Here is a 23,129-nt window from a genome sequence, read left to right on the forward strand (position 1 = left end):
TGCAATGCCAATGATGTAAATTTTATGTGGTGTTAGCTTAAAATTAAAATGTTGCTAAATTTTAGTACCATAAATCTTAAAGTGGACTATATAAACTGGTTTAAACTATAATGCAGAAATAATTTAAGATATTATGAAATATTGTACACACACAAGAAAGTTGTGCCTTCCATTTCTAATGAAGTGGATAATTAAGTATATTACTTAGATAATTCAAATACACAATTACCTGTATATTTCAAATAAAACTATTTTGAAGGCTTTGTTTTCCCTCTTCAACTTGCATATATAGACACAATTTAGAAATTGCAAGAACCAGAACTATGCAAGCTAGAACTAAGAATATTACGGTTGAACACCAAAACTTAAATATCAAAAACAGAGTAGGAATGCTTGATGGAGGAAAGCAGCAAATCAAGCTTTAGGACATAAAAATAGCATTTAGAGAGCTCAGCCCTTACCCATACCAGGGAGGAATGTGTCAGTCATCAGGTCAAAAAGTTCAAAAAATAAATAGCACCAGCTCTCTAATGTATTTGAATATTTACTAAAGCTAAATTTTCATTGGTAGTGACAATATTCTATGTGTCTTAGTTTTCCTCCAGATCAGCAACTACAAAATTTTCCTTTCTATGCATAATTTGACTGTAACATGAATAAATGGCTAAAATACATTTTTGTCTTATTTTAATTCTCTCCGGTTATGTCTACTATAGTTAACATCAAATGCTAAAGATAGGAACTTATGTTTCAAAGGGAAGATTCTGGACTTCTGAATATCATGCTCCATTTTTCCTACCTAAGAAACAAAGGGTGATGGGAGATTAAAGCAGCACTTAGAAAGACAGTTACGGCAGAGGAATAAACACAGTCGTTTGGTTTGAAAGCCAATGACTAGTTAACAGCCATGTAAAATGGACAAATTTCCACATTCTGAGCCATACTTTTCATATCTAAAAAGGAAAAAGAACAATAATAATATTCCTTATTTGGATTTTTTTTTTTTTTGAGACTTAAGAGAGAATGTGTAAAATTGTTTGGATTATCAAATTAAATTTAAAACTTTTATAACGAATAATTATGAAATTGGATTATCAAACTATTCCATAAGAGCAGTTTATATAACAAAAATACCACACCACACTAATCTCTCTTTCTCATTTATATTCTCATTCTCTCCATCTCCATCTCTCTCTTTCTGACTAGCCAATTTCAATGTAATATTAAAATTATTATAAAGCAAAGGTATTTGGCAGAATCATGTTTGCAGTGAGCTTCTCACTTACTACATTTAATAAGCTGTTTTTTATTTCCCAGGCTTAGATGTTCCTAAGCTTAGTTGTACGTGTATTTCAAACACTAACATATGATAGACAAATGCTATATAGCTACACAGGTTTGTAACACAAAATCTCAAATTGTTCTGGTGTCTAGAGAAACAGAGGAAATAGTGGGGGACAATTAGCTACCAGAAATCACCCTATTGTACAAAGGACACACACCATTACTATCACAAAGTGTTCATCACTCACAACCAGAAGTTTCTCTAAACTGGAAGACTTTTATGGCCATCTCTGCACAAGTTTCTCCCCAAATTCTCATTAAGCCATCAATATACTTCTGTTTCAAATACGTCTCTCCAATTTATACCTTTAATTTATACTCCAGCAACTCTCTGATTCCCTGGTCTCTTCTTTCTAATAGCCTGATACACACCTCCACTGTCATATATTATATATATATACATATATATAAAGGAATTGGAGTGGGAAAGAGAAAAACAAGCACAGTGAATGACAGAGTCTTTAGCAATGCAATCATGGAAGAAATAAAGAGAAGCAGGGTAAAACCTAGCCAGGTCTTAAAAACACCTGTATCTATTAGAAAGAGTTAAGTCTTGTTGTACAAGAAGGCATAAAAAAGTTGGTTGATGTGATCTGAAATGTTTTCATTCCTCTGGATGAGGTGATCACAAGTTCTACTATTGTCTGGTTGAGACCATCCACTAGGTTTACATTTAAGAGTCTCCTCATCAAAACTAACCAGAAGTTAATATTAGAATTTTAAATTCACTAAGTCCAAAACCAAGTCCATCATGTCCACCTCGGTCCTCACAAACTGACTCCCCAATGCCCCATTAACTTCCTAATCCTCTATTTGGATCAATGATGCACATGTTTTTTGTCAGCTATACTCCAAAACTGAGAATTGTGTTTTACTTCAATCTTCAACTAAAACCATTCAACTGCTACAAACTCATAGATTCCATTTCTTTAACACTGGCCCTAATATCCAGCCTCACTTGGTGTGAAGAACTGAAAAGCTCACAAACCATGTAGGCAATCTTGGGCAAGAAACTTACCTCAATTCATTCATTAACAAAATCAGGAAGCTATTAAGTCATGAATGCCTAACAGGACTCTTGAAAAGATCAAATGAGAAAATTTGTGAGAAAGCACTTTGTAAACTGCAAAGCTCTATGCATATTCAAAATGTACCTAAGTTGCTTTTCATGGCAATGTTTTATTTTTATTGCCTTTGCCCCCAACCTAATGCAAGTTTTAATTACTGTCTCAATAACCTCCATCACCTCCTAACTAGACTTTGCATTTCTGCCTCTCCCTGATTCCAGTTCATTCTACAGATATCTTCCTGTAGCTCTGATCATGCTAAAATATCCCTGGTTCATGATTCAGGGTCAAAATCTATTAATAACTCTCTAGGTCACCCCACAATCCAGCAATTATAAGGTTAACCCTGGCAAAGAAAAAAGCTTCCAGGACGGTATTTTTATTGTCTGGCTCTCATCTATTTTGATGGTGATAAACATTTCGAATATCACCCCTGATACTTACAATGGAATAAAACCCACAACAGGAAAGGCAGAGCTAATGAAGTTGATGATTAATTCAAAATTAGAAATAATTAAATAGACTCAGCCCCCTCTTTATAAAATAAAATGTTAACTCTAAAGGTCCTTTCTATCCCTAAAGACTCAAATGTTACCTTATACTAAAATTAGAAATTAATTTATATTCCAAATTTGACTGATCCCATTATAAAGGAGGCAAATGAAATTAAAAAAGGTAATCAAATATAAAAATTTATACTATAAATGTATTTGTTGATTTGAGTTTAATGATTCTGCTATTGAGTTGGTGAAAGTCATCACTATCTGAACATGGGATAAAGCAGAAAAATTAATCTGTATGACAAGAAGATCACAGATATATGAATATAAAATCTAAGATGTCTGCAAATGGTAAAAAAAAAAAAGAGAGAGAGACTAAGAAAATGACAGCTGAATTAATTACTCACTGCCTGAAATTTCACTAGAGAAATAAAAGCTCTAATATTTTTCAAGATTATTTCATAATCTCAAGTAAAGGGTGAGAATGAGGAGATATAAAAGCATTGATAGAGAATTGAGAGTTCATTAGAAAGATGACAGAATTATTTCAAATAATCTTTTCTATAACATTGAAATAAAACAGCAAGAAGCTACTATATTAAAGGCACTACAATCTACTCCAGGAGAAATAATAAAACACTGTTCTTAACCTTAGGGAGTTTACAGTTTAAATTGAAAGATAAAGCAGAAACAAATAATTTCAACATAAATCATAATGTGTTAGATACACTAATAAACATTCCAAAATGGTAAACACACACACACACCAACATACAGGAGAAAAGGATTAAATAAATTTAGATGTCTAAGGAAAGTTTTCAGACAATTGATGGCATTTAAATTGGGCCTGAACAGAAAACCAGCAGGCAAAAATGAAAACAGAAGGGCTTTCAAAGTATTGAGGGTATCAAAGCAAGGGCATGGGGACAGAAGAGCACAGGGCAAACTGAAACTGCACAGTTGAAGCTGGATACAATATCACTTCCCAAAAATCTATCATGTAAATATCTTTTAGTAAAGGGCCAATGTGAAATGTTGATATAATTTTCTTTAAAATCTTACTGAAAATGAGAAAAAAGCTTTTTTCCTTGAAATATAGGTCTGAGAAAATCCAAAACCACTCCAGATGAGTGGAAGGAGCCAAAAAAAAAATCATCTTTTCTTATGGCAGAATAGTATTGGGGGAGGTAGATGAGGGTAAAAGGGATCAAATATATGGTGATGAAAGGAGAACACACAATATGATATATAAATGATGTATTAAAAACTGTACACCTAAAACTTATATAACTTTACTAACAATTGTCACCCCAATAAACTTTAATTAAAAAAAAATACTAAGGAAAATGAAAATATTGTCATATAAAGAATGGAGTTTTTTCATTAAGTCACATCGCCTGGCAAACTGTTTAGTACATAATAAATGCTCAATAACAATTTCTTCCAAAATAAATTAATAGAATTTCTATTGGATCATAAATAAATAAAAACACACAGAAGTAAAAAATTGATTACCATATAAGGTATCAGTTATATACATAAGTTAATCATCCTTCCATGAGGACAAGAATGATAGATTGTAGAGAAAAAGGGGACAAAAAAAAACAAAAACCAACAAGCTACATTACCTAAAATTTTAATAGGTGGAAGAAAAAACAGTGTATCAGTAAATAATATGTAGTTTGTGAAAATTCCATTTATCATCATTTTTTTGTCTCAAAGAAGTGACAGGTAGTGGAATAGGGAAAGAGGCTAAATCTTGTCTATTGAACATACTCTTAGGACATCCAAGATAAACTGCAAGCAAATAGAGGTTGATTGTTAGGGCAAGATTAATTAGAATACGTGAGGATATTTAAAATAAATGAGAAAAGTATAAAAGATTTACACATGCTCCTCCTAAATGAGTTACAATGTCTTAGACAACTGACAGGTATGTTCCTGAGTGAAGCCCTAGACCAAGAATCACTTATTTCATACCATGATGATGCATAGACACAGAAATAAAACATCAAATTCATTTATCAAATAATATCTTCAATGGTAACATACTAGAAAATGATAGTACCCATACAGCATTTCACAGATAAATGAAGTTTACACTTACTTATAATAAGTATCCCCATTTAAAATGACTACATTTGATAAACTGCAGAGTAGTAATGACGAAACTTTTACTCTCCAGTGGACTTCACGAGCTGGGATTTTTATGACTGGGAGTTCACTTGATGAGCCTTTTCATCAAATCATCATTTTCCGGGAGACAGTGATCTAATTGGTGGCCCATTTACAATCAGTCTCACATTAGAGCCACATGGTTTTAATGCAGAGCTCTTCCATTAATGCTCCCTGAATTTTAAATTAAGCTACAAAGTCAGCTGACACAACTTCAAGCATTTGAAGCTTTTCAAGGTTACCACCACTGATTGCTTTGCAACCCAGACTAGTCAGCTTCTCAGCACTTCAGCTTTTCAGTTGTTAAAATGAGGTTTAAATATTCTTTTTTCACATCCCTTGAAGAAATGGTGTAATTTATGGAAATGATTTAAGTACAGTGGTTTAATGTCTAGAAAATTAAGTACACTTATACTGATTTTCATACCAAGGTCAAGCAATGCCTCTGAACTCCCAGACCATTATCAATGTTTTTAAATAAAAAAGGACAAATGACTATATTTCTTCCATTCTAGATGAGCTCAAGGTACCTAATTTCATGCCAACTAGTTACTTGATCAAGACATTACCACACTTCTGTGTGCCTCATAGATGTACGAGACGTTCACTACAGAAAAAATTTCAAGTTGATGACTGAGTCTAACACACCATCAGAATTTTGACTCAAGACACACCACTACCTGAGGCTCCTAATCTGTGAATATCATCACCTCAATTATCTGAAGTACTCCAGCTGGTAAAACAAAATGTAATTTTAAACAAGTAACACTGTCAAGCATTTTCTGCTGGAATTTTTGACTGAAATATTTTCTCGCGATTGAAAGACGACATTATTTCATTGCTTCCTATGGTTAAATTTATACACAAAATAATACAGAAGTCTGAACAGTTTTTCCAAAGTTTATAAGGGAACAATTCTAAATTTCTGTTCCATGCAGGCAAAGCATTCCATCTGCTATGAAGTTACTTATGATGCATATTATAGACTTCATTAAAGTCTACATGGAAATGTCCAATATGGTAGCCAGCAACTGTATGTTGCCGGAGGGCACTTGAAATGTAGCTAGTCTGAATTGAGATGTGCGGTAAGCATAAAATACACACCAGAGGCGTGGCCGATTGGCTCAATTGGTTAGAGTGCAGTGCTCATAACACCAAAGTTGTCGGTTCGATTCCCACATGCGCCAGTGAGCTGCACCCTCCATAACTAGATTGAAAATGACTTGACTTGGAGTTGAACTGCGCCCTCCACAACTAGACTGAAAATAACGACTTGACTTGGAGCTGATGGGTTCTAGAAAAACACACTGTTCCCCAATACTCCTGAATGAAAATTAAAGAAAAATAAATACACACCAGATTTCAAAGATTTAGTACTAAAAAATGTAAAATTTCTTATTAATAATTTTTATATTGATCCCACATTAAAATGATAACATTTTGGAAATATAGAATTAAATAAAATATTACATTAATTTCATGGGTTTATTTTCACTTTTTAATGTTGCCACTAGCAAATTTAAAATTACATACATGACTCACCTTATATTTCTATTGGAAATGCTGGTCTAGACTGTCAAAAAAAAAAAATCCACTGAGCTAATAATCTTTTCTAATGAGAATGATACATGTACAGGATTTACCACAAAAATTAAAAATGATAGGAAAAGAAACATAAAGATAGGAAACAGTCTCACTAATAACTAACTACACTGTATCATGACATATAATGAGTGTCATATATTCATTCTGATTTAAGGAAAGAACATTTACATTGGGAAATTATGCCATGTAAACAAAAGTGCATGTAAAAAGTATAACAACCCTATGTTATTATACCACACATAACCAGGAGTGGAATATCAACTTGTATAACAATCCACACTAAAATTGCATTATAAAACTAATATCTGGATTTTATAGCTTTTATACATCATTTTTACTGAAGACTGGTATGCTTTTCAAATTTCATATATATTACTTAGTTGAAAAGGTTTTCAAGAATTATTTAACCATGATTTTAATTTTCCTTTTTATGTTATCCACAAACTGATAATTTTGCTAACATTGAAAAAGGCTGCTTTAGTAAACATGGATTATACCGAATTACTCACTAAATTTTTTCATATAAAATACAGAGCTAGAATTTGGATTAAAGAAAGAGCATTTTGCCCCAACATGAAAAAGTTAATAGACTACTTATAAAATTATAATGCATTCCTCTAATTATTCTACTGATCATAATTCATTTCCAAGGAATGTTTAAAGTTCACCCTAACAATTTTTTCATCCCAGTTTCATCCCTTTTATAATAAGTCATTCTTGAACTCCTCAGGCTTCTTGTGAATGTGCTGTTAATGATGGTATGTTGAAGTGAAATTTTAAAATTAATCAACATCATATCCACCACTGCCAATCCTTCCCCCAAATACTTGATGATCCAATGACATGAGCTTACAAAAATCTCCTACTTAAATATTTCAATTGTTTCAAAATTCATGTCTCAAAAAGTAAATAATTTTATTTGCCAATTACAGTTGACATGCAATATCATTTTATATTAGTTTCAGGTGTACAGCATAGTAGTTAGATATTTATATAATTTATGAAGTGATCCCTGGATTAGTTTAGTATCCACGTGGCACCATACTCGTGTACAGTTACTACAATATTATTGACTATATTCCCTATGCTACAGTGTTAGCCTTTAACATCTGCTGTGAAATGCAGAGGGAGACCATGATTGCAGATCTCTGAACAACTATTTGTGTTGGCAATCACCAGACATAATTCTAGAGTTTATTTTGTTGTTGTTTTGTGAGGTGTACGTCATCCTAAAGGGAGAGAGGGGGAGACTCAGATGTGCCCCTATCAATTATATGGGATATATTAAGTTAAAGGAATCTTCGGAGAAAGTGTGAGACACAGAAACTTGAGAATCAAATTATACCTACAGCTATAAAACTAGACATCTGTAAGTTGGACAGATGAGAAATCACCAGATTCAAATTGAAAATCTTTACTATGTTACTGGAAATGAAGACGACCTCTATTTTAATCTCCAAGTTGAAGAAAATACACTCATTCTTAAAATCTCATGTAAACACTTCAGTAATATTTGGGAAAATATGACAAAATATGCAATCTGAAAATAAAAATTAAAATATATGGTCATTTCAGTAGACTTGTTTCTTAAAGCATATTAAGTTTCAAGAGCAAGAATAAAGAAAAGACGTCTTACCTCCCATCCCGATCCCAGTCATATACCTCTATTTTGATTGTTCTGTCCATGGGAAAAACATACACATAGAGTAAAGTTACTTAGTAAGACCAAAAGAACATTTCACTGATAATTTAAAAGTAAGTTGCAATTTTTAAAAATAAAATAGTGTATGCTGGAAGGTTTTAAAAAGTGTTTTGAAGTTGATTGTGCTAATTGTATGGCTATAATTCAATTTATATCTTAAAATCTGTATTGAATCTTTAAAGGGAGGGCATGGGGAAAGTATATAAAGAAGCATGTGTAATTTGACAGAGCTTCTCAAACAGGAGGCATGCAGCTACTTCTCTGGCAAACCACTGTGTTAGAGCAGATTTCTCATCCCAGCATGGATCAGAACTACATGGACGGCTTGTCAAAACACAGATTGCTGGACCTCATGCCCAGAGTTCCTGGTTCAGCAGGCCTGGGTTGGGGACTGAGAACTTGAATTTCTACATGGTTAACCAGGTGAGCTAAACAACATTATGAGAACCACTTTCTTAGAGAAAGAATGAATCCAATTAAATTAAGTTATAATCCAACTAAAGTGCATATCATAAATTTTAAAATAAATATAATGACATATTGGTAATCAATAGTTCTTCTATGATATTAGTTAATAAATTCCCATTTTTCTAAGATACTAGTAACAAGATAAAAATAAAGAGATTGAGTTTTTACTTTCTATTCATTTGCTTTTTTAGGGGGTGAGTGGGGGTTTTTATATTATAACCTTACAATCAACTTACATAAGAAAAAGAAAAAAAATGATATTAAGAAATATTCAGGTTTATTATGGGAAGATCTTCAGGGCCACCTCTTGCATGTACTTGTAAAACACCAGAATCTCGCTGTTCTACATCTACAGAACTTTTAAGGTTCAGCAACCATAAGAACAGTGATGTCAGAATTTTCAAGGGTTTGTCAGGGTTAACAACATAACTAGTCTTAAATCTCACATATTTACTTATTGCAGCCTAGAAAGATAATATCAAATGAAACACTTGAGACAATGAAAATTCTTGGATGACTTTTGAATAATATGTTAAAACTTAAACTAATATTCAATATATTTTTAGCACTTTCCACATTTTTGTTCTTGGAAAAACAGTTAGTTTAACCAATTTTAATTCACCAATTTATCCCTCTTTGTGGTTTAAAAGACAGTTATTTAAACAATTCTAAATAAATCATTCATTGTTTTGTAAATACGCATTTACATTGGTAAAGAAGCCACTTTAGATTTTTTAAAAATCGATTTAGGATTATTGCATACAAAAGCTATAGTGAATAATCAAAGTTCTCAGGAAAATTGTCATTTATTTTACCTGTCATGATCGCCATTACATAATGCTCTGACTGAGATCTTGAATGCTTGCCATACAGGATTTAGAGTGTTTTTGACAACTTCTGTTTTATGACAAATTGTAAAACTGTAAAAAAAAATAAATGTTTCCAGTTATTTTCATGATTCAATTATGATATATTATTTTAGTCATCTTTCTTTCTGTGCAGAATAAATGTTGCCAGTCCCAATGGCGCTGCTCTATCATTTAATAGGAAAGGATTTATGGTTCCGAAACTTGTACGATTAGCTCACTATAATATAAAGCAAAAATATTTTGAATTAAATTTGCTAAAAATGATCTTCTGCACATTCAATAAATTCTAAAGCTGCTCTGTAACCATTCTCTAAAAATATCAATGACATATCAATGCAGCAAAAAAATATCCAGGGTCACTCAAAATAGGAACGTCATCAGTAACCCTGAGAAGAACAGTTTTGTTGGAGTGATGGGGACAAAAACTTGGTTGGAGTGGGTTTAAGAAAGAAAGGAGAAATCGAAGCAGAGTGTGTCAACAACATTTTTGAGGATTTTAGCTTTAAAGAGAAAAACAGTAATTGGGGTTAGCTCAAGGGGAAAAATTAGTCAAGTGAAGGGTTTGGGGTTTTTTGTTGTTGTTACTTTTTAATTATTTTTTCAAGAAAAAAGAAATAACAGCAAGGTTGTATACTAAAGGAAAAGACCTGGTAGATAGGAAACAATTTGTGATGCATGAGAGACAGGCTGGAGCAATGTCCTCAAGGAAATGAAAGTGGATGGGATTCAGGGCCTCCAGGGAGGAATTGGCCTTGGGAACGTAGTCATTGTGCAGGAACGCTCAGGAAAGCACAGTATTATAGCATAGGGCAGATGCTACGATGAGATCATGAGATGAGGTCATCAGGAAGTTCTCCAGTTGCTTCCATTGCCCTATGTACCATACAAGAAACATGGTCATCTGCAAAGAAGGAAGAGGGCAGAAGTGCTAACGTTTTTGGGAGGATGCCTGGGGAGTTCCAAGGTCCCATTTAAAATGCACGTCATGAATTTATAGTGAGACCACTCGGTACGTAGTTCTTCATCTAAATTGTTGGCGCTATATATCTAAAGACTTCGTAGAAGGAAGGAAGATAGCAATTCAAGAATACACAATAAGGAGTACAATCCATGGAGACTTAAACTCAGTTTTCTGATTCAAATTCCAGTGGTGTTTCCACCAAACCATTCCATCTTCAGACGTCAGTCAGGTCCTGGAAATGTTCTTGCCTAATGTGAATTTATGCAGCAGTTCATGAGTTATAAAATGTTTAAAATGATCTTGGTTAGAACAATACATAAACACAGCCCCTCATCAAGCCCTTAGTCATGAAGTATTCCAAATTCAGGGATCTAACAGTGATGAACATGAGAATACTACAGAATCACCATAGTGAATATATTGTACCTAACCCCCCACAAGAAAATATTCTCATTTTGAAAAGCCTTTGAGTCTACTTGCCTCCTCTCAAGAAAGAAGGGTTTGTTTCTATTAATTTAGCAAATAAATAAAAATATAATATAGAGAGATCAAGTATTCATTACAAGAATTAGGGCATCATGCCACCCCCTTCCTGGTAGTATCCTCACCTATGTAAAGAAACTTATGTTACTAAATTGAAAGAGCTCTGTGGTCAATTGTTCTCAGAGTTTACTTACTTAAGCAATTTAGGGGCCAGGGGGTAAAGCTATTAAAAGAGAGAGAAGACTCAAAAAATATAGAGAAGACTCGAGACATCTAAAGCAGAGGGAAGAAAAGCCAAGGAAATAAGGGATAACTAGGCAGGGAAAAAACGGAAAAGGGAAAAGGCAAAAGTACACAAAAATGGTTAAGAAAAACTCACAGGGACAAAATTATGTATAGAATTTTGGAAGAAATCTGCCTTCCTTCATAATACAATACATTCGAAAAGCTCTACAAAGGTGCTTTCTCCTCCTTTCTTGTACCATATTCTACTATTTATCAAGTCTTTTTGCATGGTAAAGATAATGATAACTAGATGACAGATACTCATAGATACCATGTTTCCCCAAAAATGAGACCTAGCCGGACAATCAGCTCTAATGTGTCTTTTGGAGCAAAAATTAATATAAAACGTGGTCTTATTTTACTATAATATAAAACCAGGTCTTGAATAGAATAGAGTAGAATAGAATAGAATAGAATAGAATAGAATAGAATAGAATAGAATAGAATAGAATAGAATACTGGGTCTTATATAAATTTTTGTTCCAAAAGACTCATTAGAGATGATTGTCTGGCTAGGTCTTATTTTCAGGGAAACAGGGTAGATAGATAGATAGATAGATAGATAGATAGATAGATAGATAGATAGATAGACAGACAGACAGACAGGCAGACAGATGATAGATAGATATATGGATACTGATTTTTTGGCTTCTTTGCTTATAGTTAAATCAAAACTTCTGTTATAGTCTTAGTATCACCACAATAGTAATTACTTTGACACTTGGAACTTCATTTAAGACCGTGACTCATCTTCTTAGTGAGCTATTTCTCAGCCAAGTAGTCATCTGTCTTCTATTAATCATTCTCACTTGTAATGCATTAGATGTGATATAGACAGCAAAATCTCACTAGAAATTCCAGTGCTAGTGTAACTAGTGAAAATTCTGATGAGAGTCTGATGTAGCTCTTCCCAACATTCAGGAGTACTGTTACATAAATATAATGTGTATGCATGAATGCATTACAAATAGTATTATAAAAAAATTATTAAATAACATGTATTGAAGTTATTTACCAATAAACAGATATTCCAAAGGAAAATTATTACCTAACTATAAATACAGGTCAACTTACCAAATAAATGTGAAAGCAAGAAAATAAAAATTTATAATCATATGTTATTAAGATTTTTTATTAATTTTACTTTTTCCTTTAAAATGAGCCTCAAACACACTAGACAACAATAATTTTTGAAATAGCTCCATATTAAAATAAATGCTAAAAATAAGGCTACAATCTTTGCATTCAAACATAAAGACATATATAAAAAATGAATAAAAGCATTTTTGCTCATTTACACAAAACATTCATATATTAATATAAATATATATGTGCATATATATGTACATATGTATGGATTTGGCTGGTGAACTAGTTTTACGTAAATATATGTGGAACATTTTCTGAAATGAGATTCATCAAATTTGAGCAATAGTTGTTTATAAATGATTTGAGATTTTTGGATTAGTTGTACTTTTTTCTTATTATTTGATTCCATTTAATGAATAAGCTGATATCATTCATACAAACATAATAATTTCTGCAATGTAACTCTCACCAGTAGCATTAAATGTGACAGATTAAAATTCTATAATCGTACAAATAATCTTTATGAATAATGAAAACTAGAAGAATAAAAATAGAAAATTTAAGACACAAGTAGTTTAGACAGGAAGAGACATAAGAACATTGTGATTCAAGATATTTTGAACTCATTCTTTAGTTTTTCTCTATCTTTGAAATGACTGGCAAATACAATTATTTTCTTCACTATCCAATATTTTTCACATGGGTAAAATTAGTGCTCAGATGTAAATACTACTCTGACATTTTAACCATCAAAATAGAAGGCAAGTATGCAAAATCCAACAATATGACACCATAACAAAAATAGCCAAGAGTTGACCAGTAGCTGCATCAACAAAATTCCACAATAAGTAACGCATCATTTTCTGCTGCCCAGTGTATTCACTTTAAATAGCAAACGTTTTATTTTCATGTAACATTTTATACACTTATTATTTAATGTTAACATGTTGTATAATTTTATTTATAAGTGGGACAGTAGTGACAAATTATTTTTTCCCTTCTATTCCCCTCATTTTTAATCTCTAAATGATGTTTTCGCTTTAGCTAATATTTTATTATGCATAATTAAGAAAAACACTAAATGAAACACTATACTATAATAATAACAACAAAAGCAGCTAACATTTAAATTATTTTATATGTTAGGCAAGCTTCTAAATGTTTTTTGTGCAGTAACCCATGCAATACTCTTAACAACCCTGTGAGGTAGCTGATTATTAGTCCATTTTACAGATGAGGAAACTGAGTCTCATACGGCTTTAAAAACTTGCCAATGGTTCCACAGCTATTAAGTAGCCGGGTCATGATTTAAACCTAGGCAATAAAACCTTAGCCCATAATTTTAACCACCAAACTTTTCCCAAGAATGCTGACAGTACAACATGAATCAAAGAAAACAATATATTTAGTAGTAGAGTCATATGTATTAAATTATACTCTATAACCTATGGATACATTTTCAAACGACAATAACCAGTCTAATTATGACTGGTAAAAATATTCAAATTACTAGAATGTAATGAAACATTGCATTGAATGTTAGACTTAAATATTATTGAAAAAAACAACAACAAAACCTGTAGTATAAAAAGCAACCCACATAGTCCATATCCTTCTCCAAGAAAATGGTTAGAGTTCAATTCTATAACAAAATACATTAGATTTCCACAAAAATGTAATTCTTCCATACTATTAAGACAATATTATATTTTTATAAAAAGTAAAGAGAAAATGTTTCCATGAAGCTGATAATCATTTATTTTAAATACCAAGCAAAACATACGAAATGCTTATAGTTATGCATTGTTACTGAGATTTAAAAATCACATCAATTTTTAAAATACCAAAATGTTTTACTCTGTTTATCAATTTAATGAGCTTCTCTGAGAAAAGTAACAATTCCATCCTCACTATAGAGTGAAAATGCATAAAATATAAATCTACCTGCCATCTTCATTACTTCGATAAAATACAAGAAAAGGATCTGATTTTCCGAAGAAGTCCTTCTTGTCCAATTTGTTAGCACAAAATTGCATCAGAACAGCATCCTGAAAACAACATTAATAAAATAGGTCAAAGTCTGGGTTATAAATAACTAGAAACTGAAGCTCACAAGCAAGACTTGACAAGAAAACAAATTTGGCATTTTAAAGCAAATGACCAAGAGAGCGAGAATCCCAGATAACATAAAACTGCTATTTAAAGGACGGTACGACTGAAGAATTGATTCTGTCAGTTTTTGTTCTAGTCACAAAACTAACTTTTTAAAAATCTGTAACATTTCCTCCCTAAAAAGCTAGATGACTCTAGGTACCCAATATTATAATACAAATTCTACATTCACATTTTCAGTTAGTGAAGTACACATTTTTTATTTATTTATTTATTTATTTATTTATTTTTTATTTTGTTTTATTAAATTTATTGGGGTGACAATTGTTAGTAAAATTACATAGATTTCAGGTGTACAATTCTGTATTACATCATCTATAAATCCCATTGTGTGTTCATCACCCAGAGTCAGTTCTCCTTCCATCACCATATATTCAATCCCCCTTACCCTCATCTCCCACCCCCAACCCCCGTTACCCTCTGGCAACCACTAAACTATTGTCTGTGTCTATGAGTTTCTGTTTCTCATTTGTTTGTCTTGTTCTTTTGTTGTTTTTGGTTTATATACCACATATCAGTGAAATCACATGGTTCTCTGCTTTTTCTGTCTGACTTGTTTCGCTCAGCATTACTCTCGAAGTACACATTTTAAGAACTTAAGTGGCATTTTTTAGCTCCTGGGGAAATATTTATTGAGCATCTACCAAGTATATAACATGTATTTGATGTATTAGATGAGGAACAAGACAGGTCCAGATTCTGACCACATAGTTTACCATCAGAGAGGGGGCAGAGGGTTTCCTTCTTAATTACACACAAATGCACTACAATGTCTCAATAACCACATTTAAAAATAAATCCTATTATACAGAGCTTCAAGAAAAGCAAAGCACCTTCATTTTTATCTGTAACTTAAATTACATATTCGTATGTTAATCACTATACCAAACCAATCATTTTTATCAATTTATATACTCAAGCACTCATACATCACCTACCTGATTTAGCTTAAAGGTAAACAAGGAAGTGAAACACTATTCAATTAGGTAGGATAAGCTTGTTTAAAGGTAGATAATGTACAGTAATTTTAACAATAAAAATCACTATTTTTGGTTTCCATTTTTACCTGCAAGAGGCTCATAATTTTGAAAAGAGATAGAGGGTCAAAGTAATTCAAAGTAAATCAAGAGTTCACGGTTTTAAATATTATTTGGTGAAGATGTTAACAATGACTAAAACGGCGCTCTCTTATTCATCACTTCTTTTTGTTTCTTTTTTTTTTTTTTATTCTCTAGAGTCTAGCAGTACTAACTAAGCATCCACCGAAAGTTCTCATGATTTTCTTTCAGTAATTCCAGAACACTATCCAAGAGATGATGCTATCTGGTTTTCACTCATGGATACCTATACTTACTTAGCAAACATTTCTCAAGTAATACTCAGGCTGCAATCCGGGAATAGGGAGATGAAGAAGACATATCTCTGCCCTCAGACAATTGTACAGCTCTAGATTTCTAATTTTCAAAAGCATTGGTAGAGTGTCATTTTACTGTGTTATTTAGAATATAGATGTGATAACTTCCGCCTGAGGAATACTCATAAGAAAGCAGGCATTACACTTCTAAGCAGCATAGTGACAATACACATTTCAAAAAAATTAAAAGAAGAACAGAGTCAAGAACAGTATGGACACCTCAAGCTTCTCACCCATGATCACTTCTCAGATTTGAAGTTTAAAGATCAAAAATTTATATATTGTCCATTAAGAAAGCAGTGAGAGAATCACCCTGGATGATCCAAGTACAAAATCAAGGACAAAATTGAAAAGGAAAGGCTGTTGTTTTGTTTGTTTTGAATGTCCTTTCATCTTCACATATATTAACTGCCCTTGGGACAGGGTGGTTTTCTAAGAACATGGGACAAGGACACTGTTCTTGCCCCAGAAAAAAAAAAAAATAGCCCCTTCAAGATAGTCTCCCAAAGCAGCTGGACCAAAATACAAATTTCCCCCAAAATTCTGATATACTTAAAATGCACAATAGACAAATGAAATGTGTGTATTATAAATGGATTGTGAATTAAACTTCCAAGAGATCAAATATATTATTAAAAAAATAAATTTTCGTATGATCACTGGTAAGTGTTATACCAAGTTGCAATTTTTCAAATTATTTTCTTTAAAGCTTGCAAAACAAATTACTGATTCAAAACAAAGATGTCTTTCGATGCACCAAACTATATAACATTAGGGAAAATATATTTGCAATTACTCAGGTTAGTAACTTAGCAGGAATTTCATCTGCAACAAGCACAAAAGAAATCTAATTTCTGGAGAAAAAAATCAAGCATTTACTTATTTTTAGAACTATAAAGGCATCATTGCAAATTTTTTTTTAGTCTCTTATGCTTAATGCCACCTGAGAGAATTTAAAAAACTTTCTTCAATACTCCACACCAATATAATAACTTCCTATTGAAGCAGTCCACTCATATGTTTCACAGGAACTTCCAACAAGTTCAGATCTAACTTGCTTCTTCTACAATTTTCCCAGCTCAATTAGTGGCTCATCATCCTCCCAAGTGATCAAGGAACCATTCTCAGTTTCTCCTTTTTCCTTAGCCTTCATTCAATCCTTCACCAAGTCGCACCATTCGATTTCTGAAACATTTCTCACATTTCCACTTCAGCTACACTGGCACCACCTTAGTCCAAGCCAACCTCTTCCCTCACCTGGACACATACAATGGTATTAATTCCTTTCTCCCTCTTCCACTGTTGGACCTACCCACTCCATTCTCCATTCAGCAGGCAGAGCAATGTTTTTAAGAAAAGAAATGATGCTGTTCAAAACTTAAAATGCTTCAAGGCTTTCTCTTGCATTTTGGATAGACACACAATCTTTAATCTGGTCTACAAAGCCCAATACCACACCAGCTTGGAGCAGCCGTTTCCACCATCATCTGGCAGTTTTACCTTACTCATTCCCCACTCCCAGGCCCTTGTCACCAACACCAGACACACTCCTGTCACTCCTTAGGACCTTACACAAGCTGCGCACTCTGCTGGAATTCTTACCCTTTTGCTGGCAAACCATTCCTTAGGGTTTGGCTTAAATGTCATTTTATCAAAGAGGCCTGCGTGACACCCTCCCCAATGTAAATTAGATTTTCCATTGACTTTTTATAATATATTTGATTACTTAGTACATATCATGACATATTTACTTACGTTATCATCTGATTAATATCTGTCTTTCCCATAAACTATGTGTTCATTAAAGACAAAGACTAGACTTGTTTTTCTTCCCCCCCTCACCATTGTAGTCTAAACATCCATCTCAGAGACAAGCACATGGTACAATTTATAAACACTGGTAAATCAATCAGAATGAAAAACATTCTTTGTGGATAATTTCAAGGTACTTTTTAAGCTATGATTTATACATCTCTCAAACGCTGCTTTTTTTTTTTTGACAGAGTAAACATCTTGGGGAAGTATTAAGAATATCAGCATTTTATGCTCAACATTACTAATCATCAGAAAAATGCAAATAAAAACCACAATGAGATATCACCTCACTCCAGTTAGAATGGCTATCATCAACAAGACAAATAGTAACAACTGTTGGAGAAGCTATGGAGAAAAAGGAACCCTCATACACTGTTGGTGGGAATGCAGACTGGTGCAGCCGTTATGGAAGGCAGTGTGGAGGTTCCTCAAAAAATTTTTGGAGGTTCCTCAAAAAATTACGAATAGAATTACCATATGACCCAGCAATCCCTCTCTTGGGTATCTACCCAAAAAATCTGAAAACATTTATCCATAAAGACACGTGTGCTCCAATGTTCATTGCAGCTTTACTTACAGTGACCAAGACATGCAAACAACCAAAATGTCCTTCGATAGATGAATGGATAAAGAAGTTGTGGTATATATACACAATGAAATACTATTCGGCAGTAAGAAAAGATGAAATAGGACTATTTGTGACAACATGGATGGATCTTGAGATTATAATGCTAAGCAAAATAAGTCATACAGAAAAAGCAGAGAACCATGTGATTTCACTGATATGTGGTATATAAACCAAAAACAACAAAAGAACAAGACAAACAAATGAGAAAAAAACTCGTAGAAACAGACAATAGTTTAGTGGTTACCAGAGGGTAAGAAGGGAGGAGGGTGGTAGATGAGGCTAAAAGGGATCAAATATATGGTGATGGAAGGAGAACTGACTCTGGGTGGTGAACACACAATGGGATTTATAGATGATGTAATACAGAATTGTACACCTGAAATCTATGTAACTTTACTAACAATTTTCACCCCAATAAACTTAATAAAAAGAAAGAGAGAGAGAGAAAAGAATATCAGCATTTTAGAAGCTCCAAGAATATAACTCTTCACTCAGGTGAATAGTAAAAAACACAAGACTGAAATTTAGGTGTCTTGACTCCAAAGTTTATTCTCAAATTAATAACTGATAATGTGTTTTAAAGTAAAAAAAGATGTCAATTAGTGTGATGTCAAATGTGAAATAACATTATTTCATTAAAAATTCTAAATAGTTTTAAAGTACCCTAAAATGCAAATTTAAAAGGCATTCTCTCTTCTGAAGTCATTATGACCATTGCTTTGAATACATTTCTTCCTTCTAGTATACTAGCATAGTAGTGAAGTATTATTTCAAGGCTCTCACCTATTAACAATAGTGCTAATAATCAATAAGGCTGTAGTTAAGAATCAGAGCATAGGATAGGTAAGACAATGTTAGATTCTGATTTTAAATAACACTTTAAAAATATTAAATCTATAATTTCTAAGTATGAGAAATATGTATGTTCTTATTGAAAGATAATTCCAGATGTTCTTAAAGCTTTAGTAGTAGAAATTTGTTGTGAAAATGACTCTAGATCACTAAGTAACAGATTCCACTTCATTTTCCTGTTCTTCCAAGTAAGACAACAGAATTGAAAGTGGAAGATATATAAGATGCAGCCTGGTCATACTCAGTATATGTCTTTGGTATCTTGGTTCTCTTTTGAAATAAAACTAATTATGAGTTTATTGGTATATTTATACAAAATTATCTTAATATCAAGATTTTGACAAAATAGCATGTTGATGTCACGGTAAAGAAATTGTATCTGACTGATCTTGAACTTCTTTTTCTCTTTCCTCCCTCATTATACAAAACAAGTTTTCATACATATAAACAAATTCAGAGACAAGAAGTATAAAAGATGCTTAGTTGATATAATTAAAAGAAATCATTGGGCCAGTTTAACTAAAAAAATAGGATGGCATGGATTAGCTCTGCATTTAAATAATTGTACTGTTTTTTGTAAGGCATTTTCAGTACACATAAAATGCTTTCGTATACATTATATTTTCAGGCTTAATGCTATGGTAGTTGATTTTCAGAGGTGGAAGAATTTTTTAAAACATTCTAGTGACTGGTTTACATGTTTGGCTTTTTCCCCTCCTGCAAATATGGAAAATAAAACTTGGAGCAATCAAGTGACTTGATAAGACAAAGTGCACATTATTAGCAAAACCAAAACTCAACTCAGTCTGATGGTCTTTAACCACATTATACTGGAGTAAGTTCTGGCATTTTATACATGAGAAAACTGTGACTGATATGGCTGTGACCTGCCCGCAGGGATAAAGGCAATGGGAGGAAAAATAATAGAAATGCCTCAATCTGAATCCATTTTTAACAGCTTAAATTCTAATATTCTTGTTCAATTATCTCCACAAGCCTGTTACTATACTTTCCTTTTGTTATCTCATTGTCCCAACCCCAAGAATCCCAAAGATATATAATCAATTGGAATATTCAGTTTCCATCATTTGCTGGCAAGTAATACCATCGTTTTTCTGGCCACATTGCCTTGGAAATATATTATGTATATAAAGCTATAATAATTACCTTTAAAAAAAACCTGGAGATTAAAGTTACAGATTCAGATAATAAATAATAGCTCTCTATATAAAAACTGCAGTCAATGTAGAATTATTAAGTTTTGGTACTTTTAGGGAGATTCTGTTCCTAAAATCAAGGAGCAAACATTGTAAAGAGTCCTGATATATAACCTAGGGTAAACTTCTTTTCCCCAGAGATAATTCCTGGGGATCCACTGGGCCATGTTAAACAGACAGTATTGACTTCAGATTCAGAGAGCCATCCTTACTTCCAGTGTGGAGTGTCAGCTATCAGCTCATTTCTTGACAACAAAGAAGTCATCATTGAACATGAACCAATGGCTGCATCAGGAAATCACAACTGAAATAGCAGTTTTCTAAAAATATTGACTATGCACTTTTTATCATCTTTTTCCTAGTTGAAGTGGTCCTATTTTCAAATGTGGACATCCCAAGCTAACAAACAAAAGATGGGTATATACATATTCTGAATTAATTCAATTAGAAATATGGAAAAACAAGTATGTTATGCAAAAGGGCGAAAGTCAAACGTCTATAGATATACTCCTGCAGGATCACACATCAATCTTCAAAATTTTTGCAAGAACTGATCAGATTGGTACAATTGACAATTCTTTATATCAATGCCCCCAAAATGATCCTGACATTAGGTTTTGTTTTAATAACTTATATTCTTTAAAAAGACTATTAAATGCCTGTTTATCCTGTTTAGACTACGGAATATAGTCTCTCTAGTTAAAGTACTACTATGTTTCCCCGAAAATAAGACGCACCCGGACAATCAGCTCTAATGTGTCTTTTGGAGCAAAAATTAATATAAGACCCAGTCTTATTTTACTATAATATAAAACCGGGTCTTATATAATATAATATTATGTAATGTAATGTAATATAATATAATACCTGGTCTTATTTTACTATAAGACCGAGTCTAATATAATACCCAGTCTTATTTTACTATAATATACACCGGGTCTTATATAATATATTATTATATTATAATAATTTAAGGTCTTATATTAATTTTTGCTCCAAAAGACGCATTAGAGCTGATTGGCTAGGTCTTATTTTCGGGGTAACACGGTATGTATCTCAAGTGATATTTTATGGATTATAGAATTATATAAAGCATAGTTTTAATTATATTTTGCTAAAATTACTCAAGAATTAATTACTTAAGCATAGTTTCAGAAATATCATTTTTAAAAAGGTGTTAGAAATAGTATTTAAACCAAAGAAATATTTACTTACCCTGCAACAGTTTAATTCCTCTGCTGTAAGTATGATTGTTCCACATTTCTTCCCTGGAATTCCTCTAAAACAACAAAAAATATATTTATATGCATTAATATCTTATATTTATATGCATTAATATCTTATATTTATAATATTACATATATATTTTTTATATAACCAAATAAAGAGAATACTACCAATAGGTAGACAATTTCCTAACAAAATATACTTCCAGTTCCAACCTTAAGTTTTTCATATAGGTCCACATTTCCTGATGAAGTTGAACTTTGATCACTTTCAACATGTTAGTCTGTGGTGCAAGAATTTTCAATAGCTTCATATTGTCTACCATATGTAATTCATATAATATCTATAGTATAATAATATTTTCTCCTATGGTTTTTAAGGTTTTAATTATGTGATTACAAGCTATCCCTATTCTTGATTTTCAATATTTCTTTTTCCTTTCATCAACATGCTTACTTATCTGCAGTTAATTCTTTGTGTCTGCCCCCATGGCCTGACATAGCACAGCGTGGTAACTCTTCCCTATTCTGCCTCAAACACTTCATACCCCCAGATGAAGTTCCACATGTTTCAGGAAACATCCCATTCAGTCAACCTCACACAAAGCTCAGCCTTCTCTGTAATCCTATTGCACTTACAGGTTTAACATTTAATTATTCTAAAATTGTTAAAATTACATAGTTTCAGCCTTTCTTTTTTCAAGTTGATTATAAGCTATATAAGAGCAAAATTCATGACACACACCTCTTGTAAACCAATAGAATTACATACCTATGCATAGCAGGTGGTCAATATATAAGAAAAATATATAATAAATAAGCAAAATTAAGCAAATTGAAACTCTCATTCAATTTTCTTTCTACACATCTCTGGTACACATGTGCTCACATAGCTTCTAGCTGACATTAAGAGCAGAGTTCTCTAGGAAAATGTAAGATGTGTACATGGGGTCCCTGCTTTACGTTAGGGAATATAGAGACAAGTCCATAGGAATCCTCCAAAGAGTAATCCTAATGCTCTAAAGAAATACTTCACACTTCTTTTAGCCCTATGACAAATCAGAGTTCAACTCTTCTGTTTGTCCTGGGAACTACAAGTTGTGGAATTAGAGCCCAATGAGTGCTTTTGTCCTCAAGAATATAATTCATCCCCAATAATTTATGCCAGCATGTATGCAACCAATACATAACCCCCTGTTCTCCATATATAGAGGAAGTGGAGTCTTAGTATTTTGATTGGTAACAAGGTAAAGAATG

The 23,129-nt window shown here is 32.5% G+C and overlaps 1 protein-coding gene across 1 annotated transcript in view; it reads right to left on the bottom strand.

Annotated features, from left to right (window-relative positions):
- CPNE8 (copine 8) overlaps positions 1-23,129 on the bottom strand; it is a 176,718-nt gene that overhangs the window by 72,318 nt on the left and 81,271 nt on the right. Inside the window, exons 7-10 of the mRNA XM_074325840.2 lie at positions 21,862-21,925; positions 14,493-14,596; positions 9,677-9,781; positions 8,328-8,369 (exon numbers count right to left, since the gene is read on the bottom strand). Coding sequence (XP_074181941.1) covers positions 8,328-8,369; positions 9,677-9,781; positions 14,493-14,596; positions 21,862-21,925 — 315 coding nt within the window. The remainder of the gene's footprint in view (positions 1-8,327; positions 8,370-9,676; positions 9,782-14,492; positions 14,597-21,861; positions 21,926-23,129) is intronic.

The sequence above is a fragment of the Rhinolophus sinicus genome, chromosome 1, assembly GCF_057876585.1.
Source record: "Rhinolophus sinicus isolate RSI-liver-muscle chromosome 1, RSI-T2T, whole genome shotgun sequence".
Classification (NCBI taxonomy): Eukaryota; Metazoa; Chordata; class Mammalia; order Chiroptera; family Rhinolophidae; genus Rhinolophus; species Rhinolophus sinicus.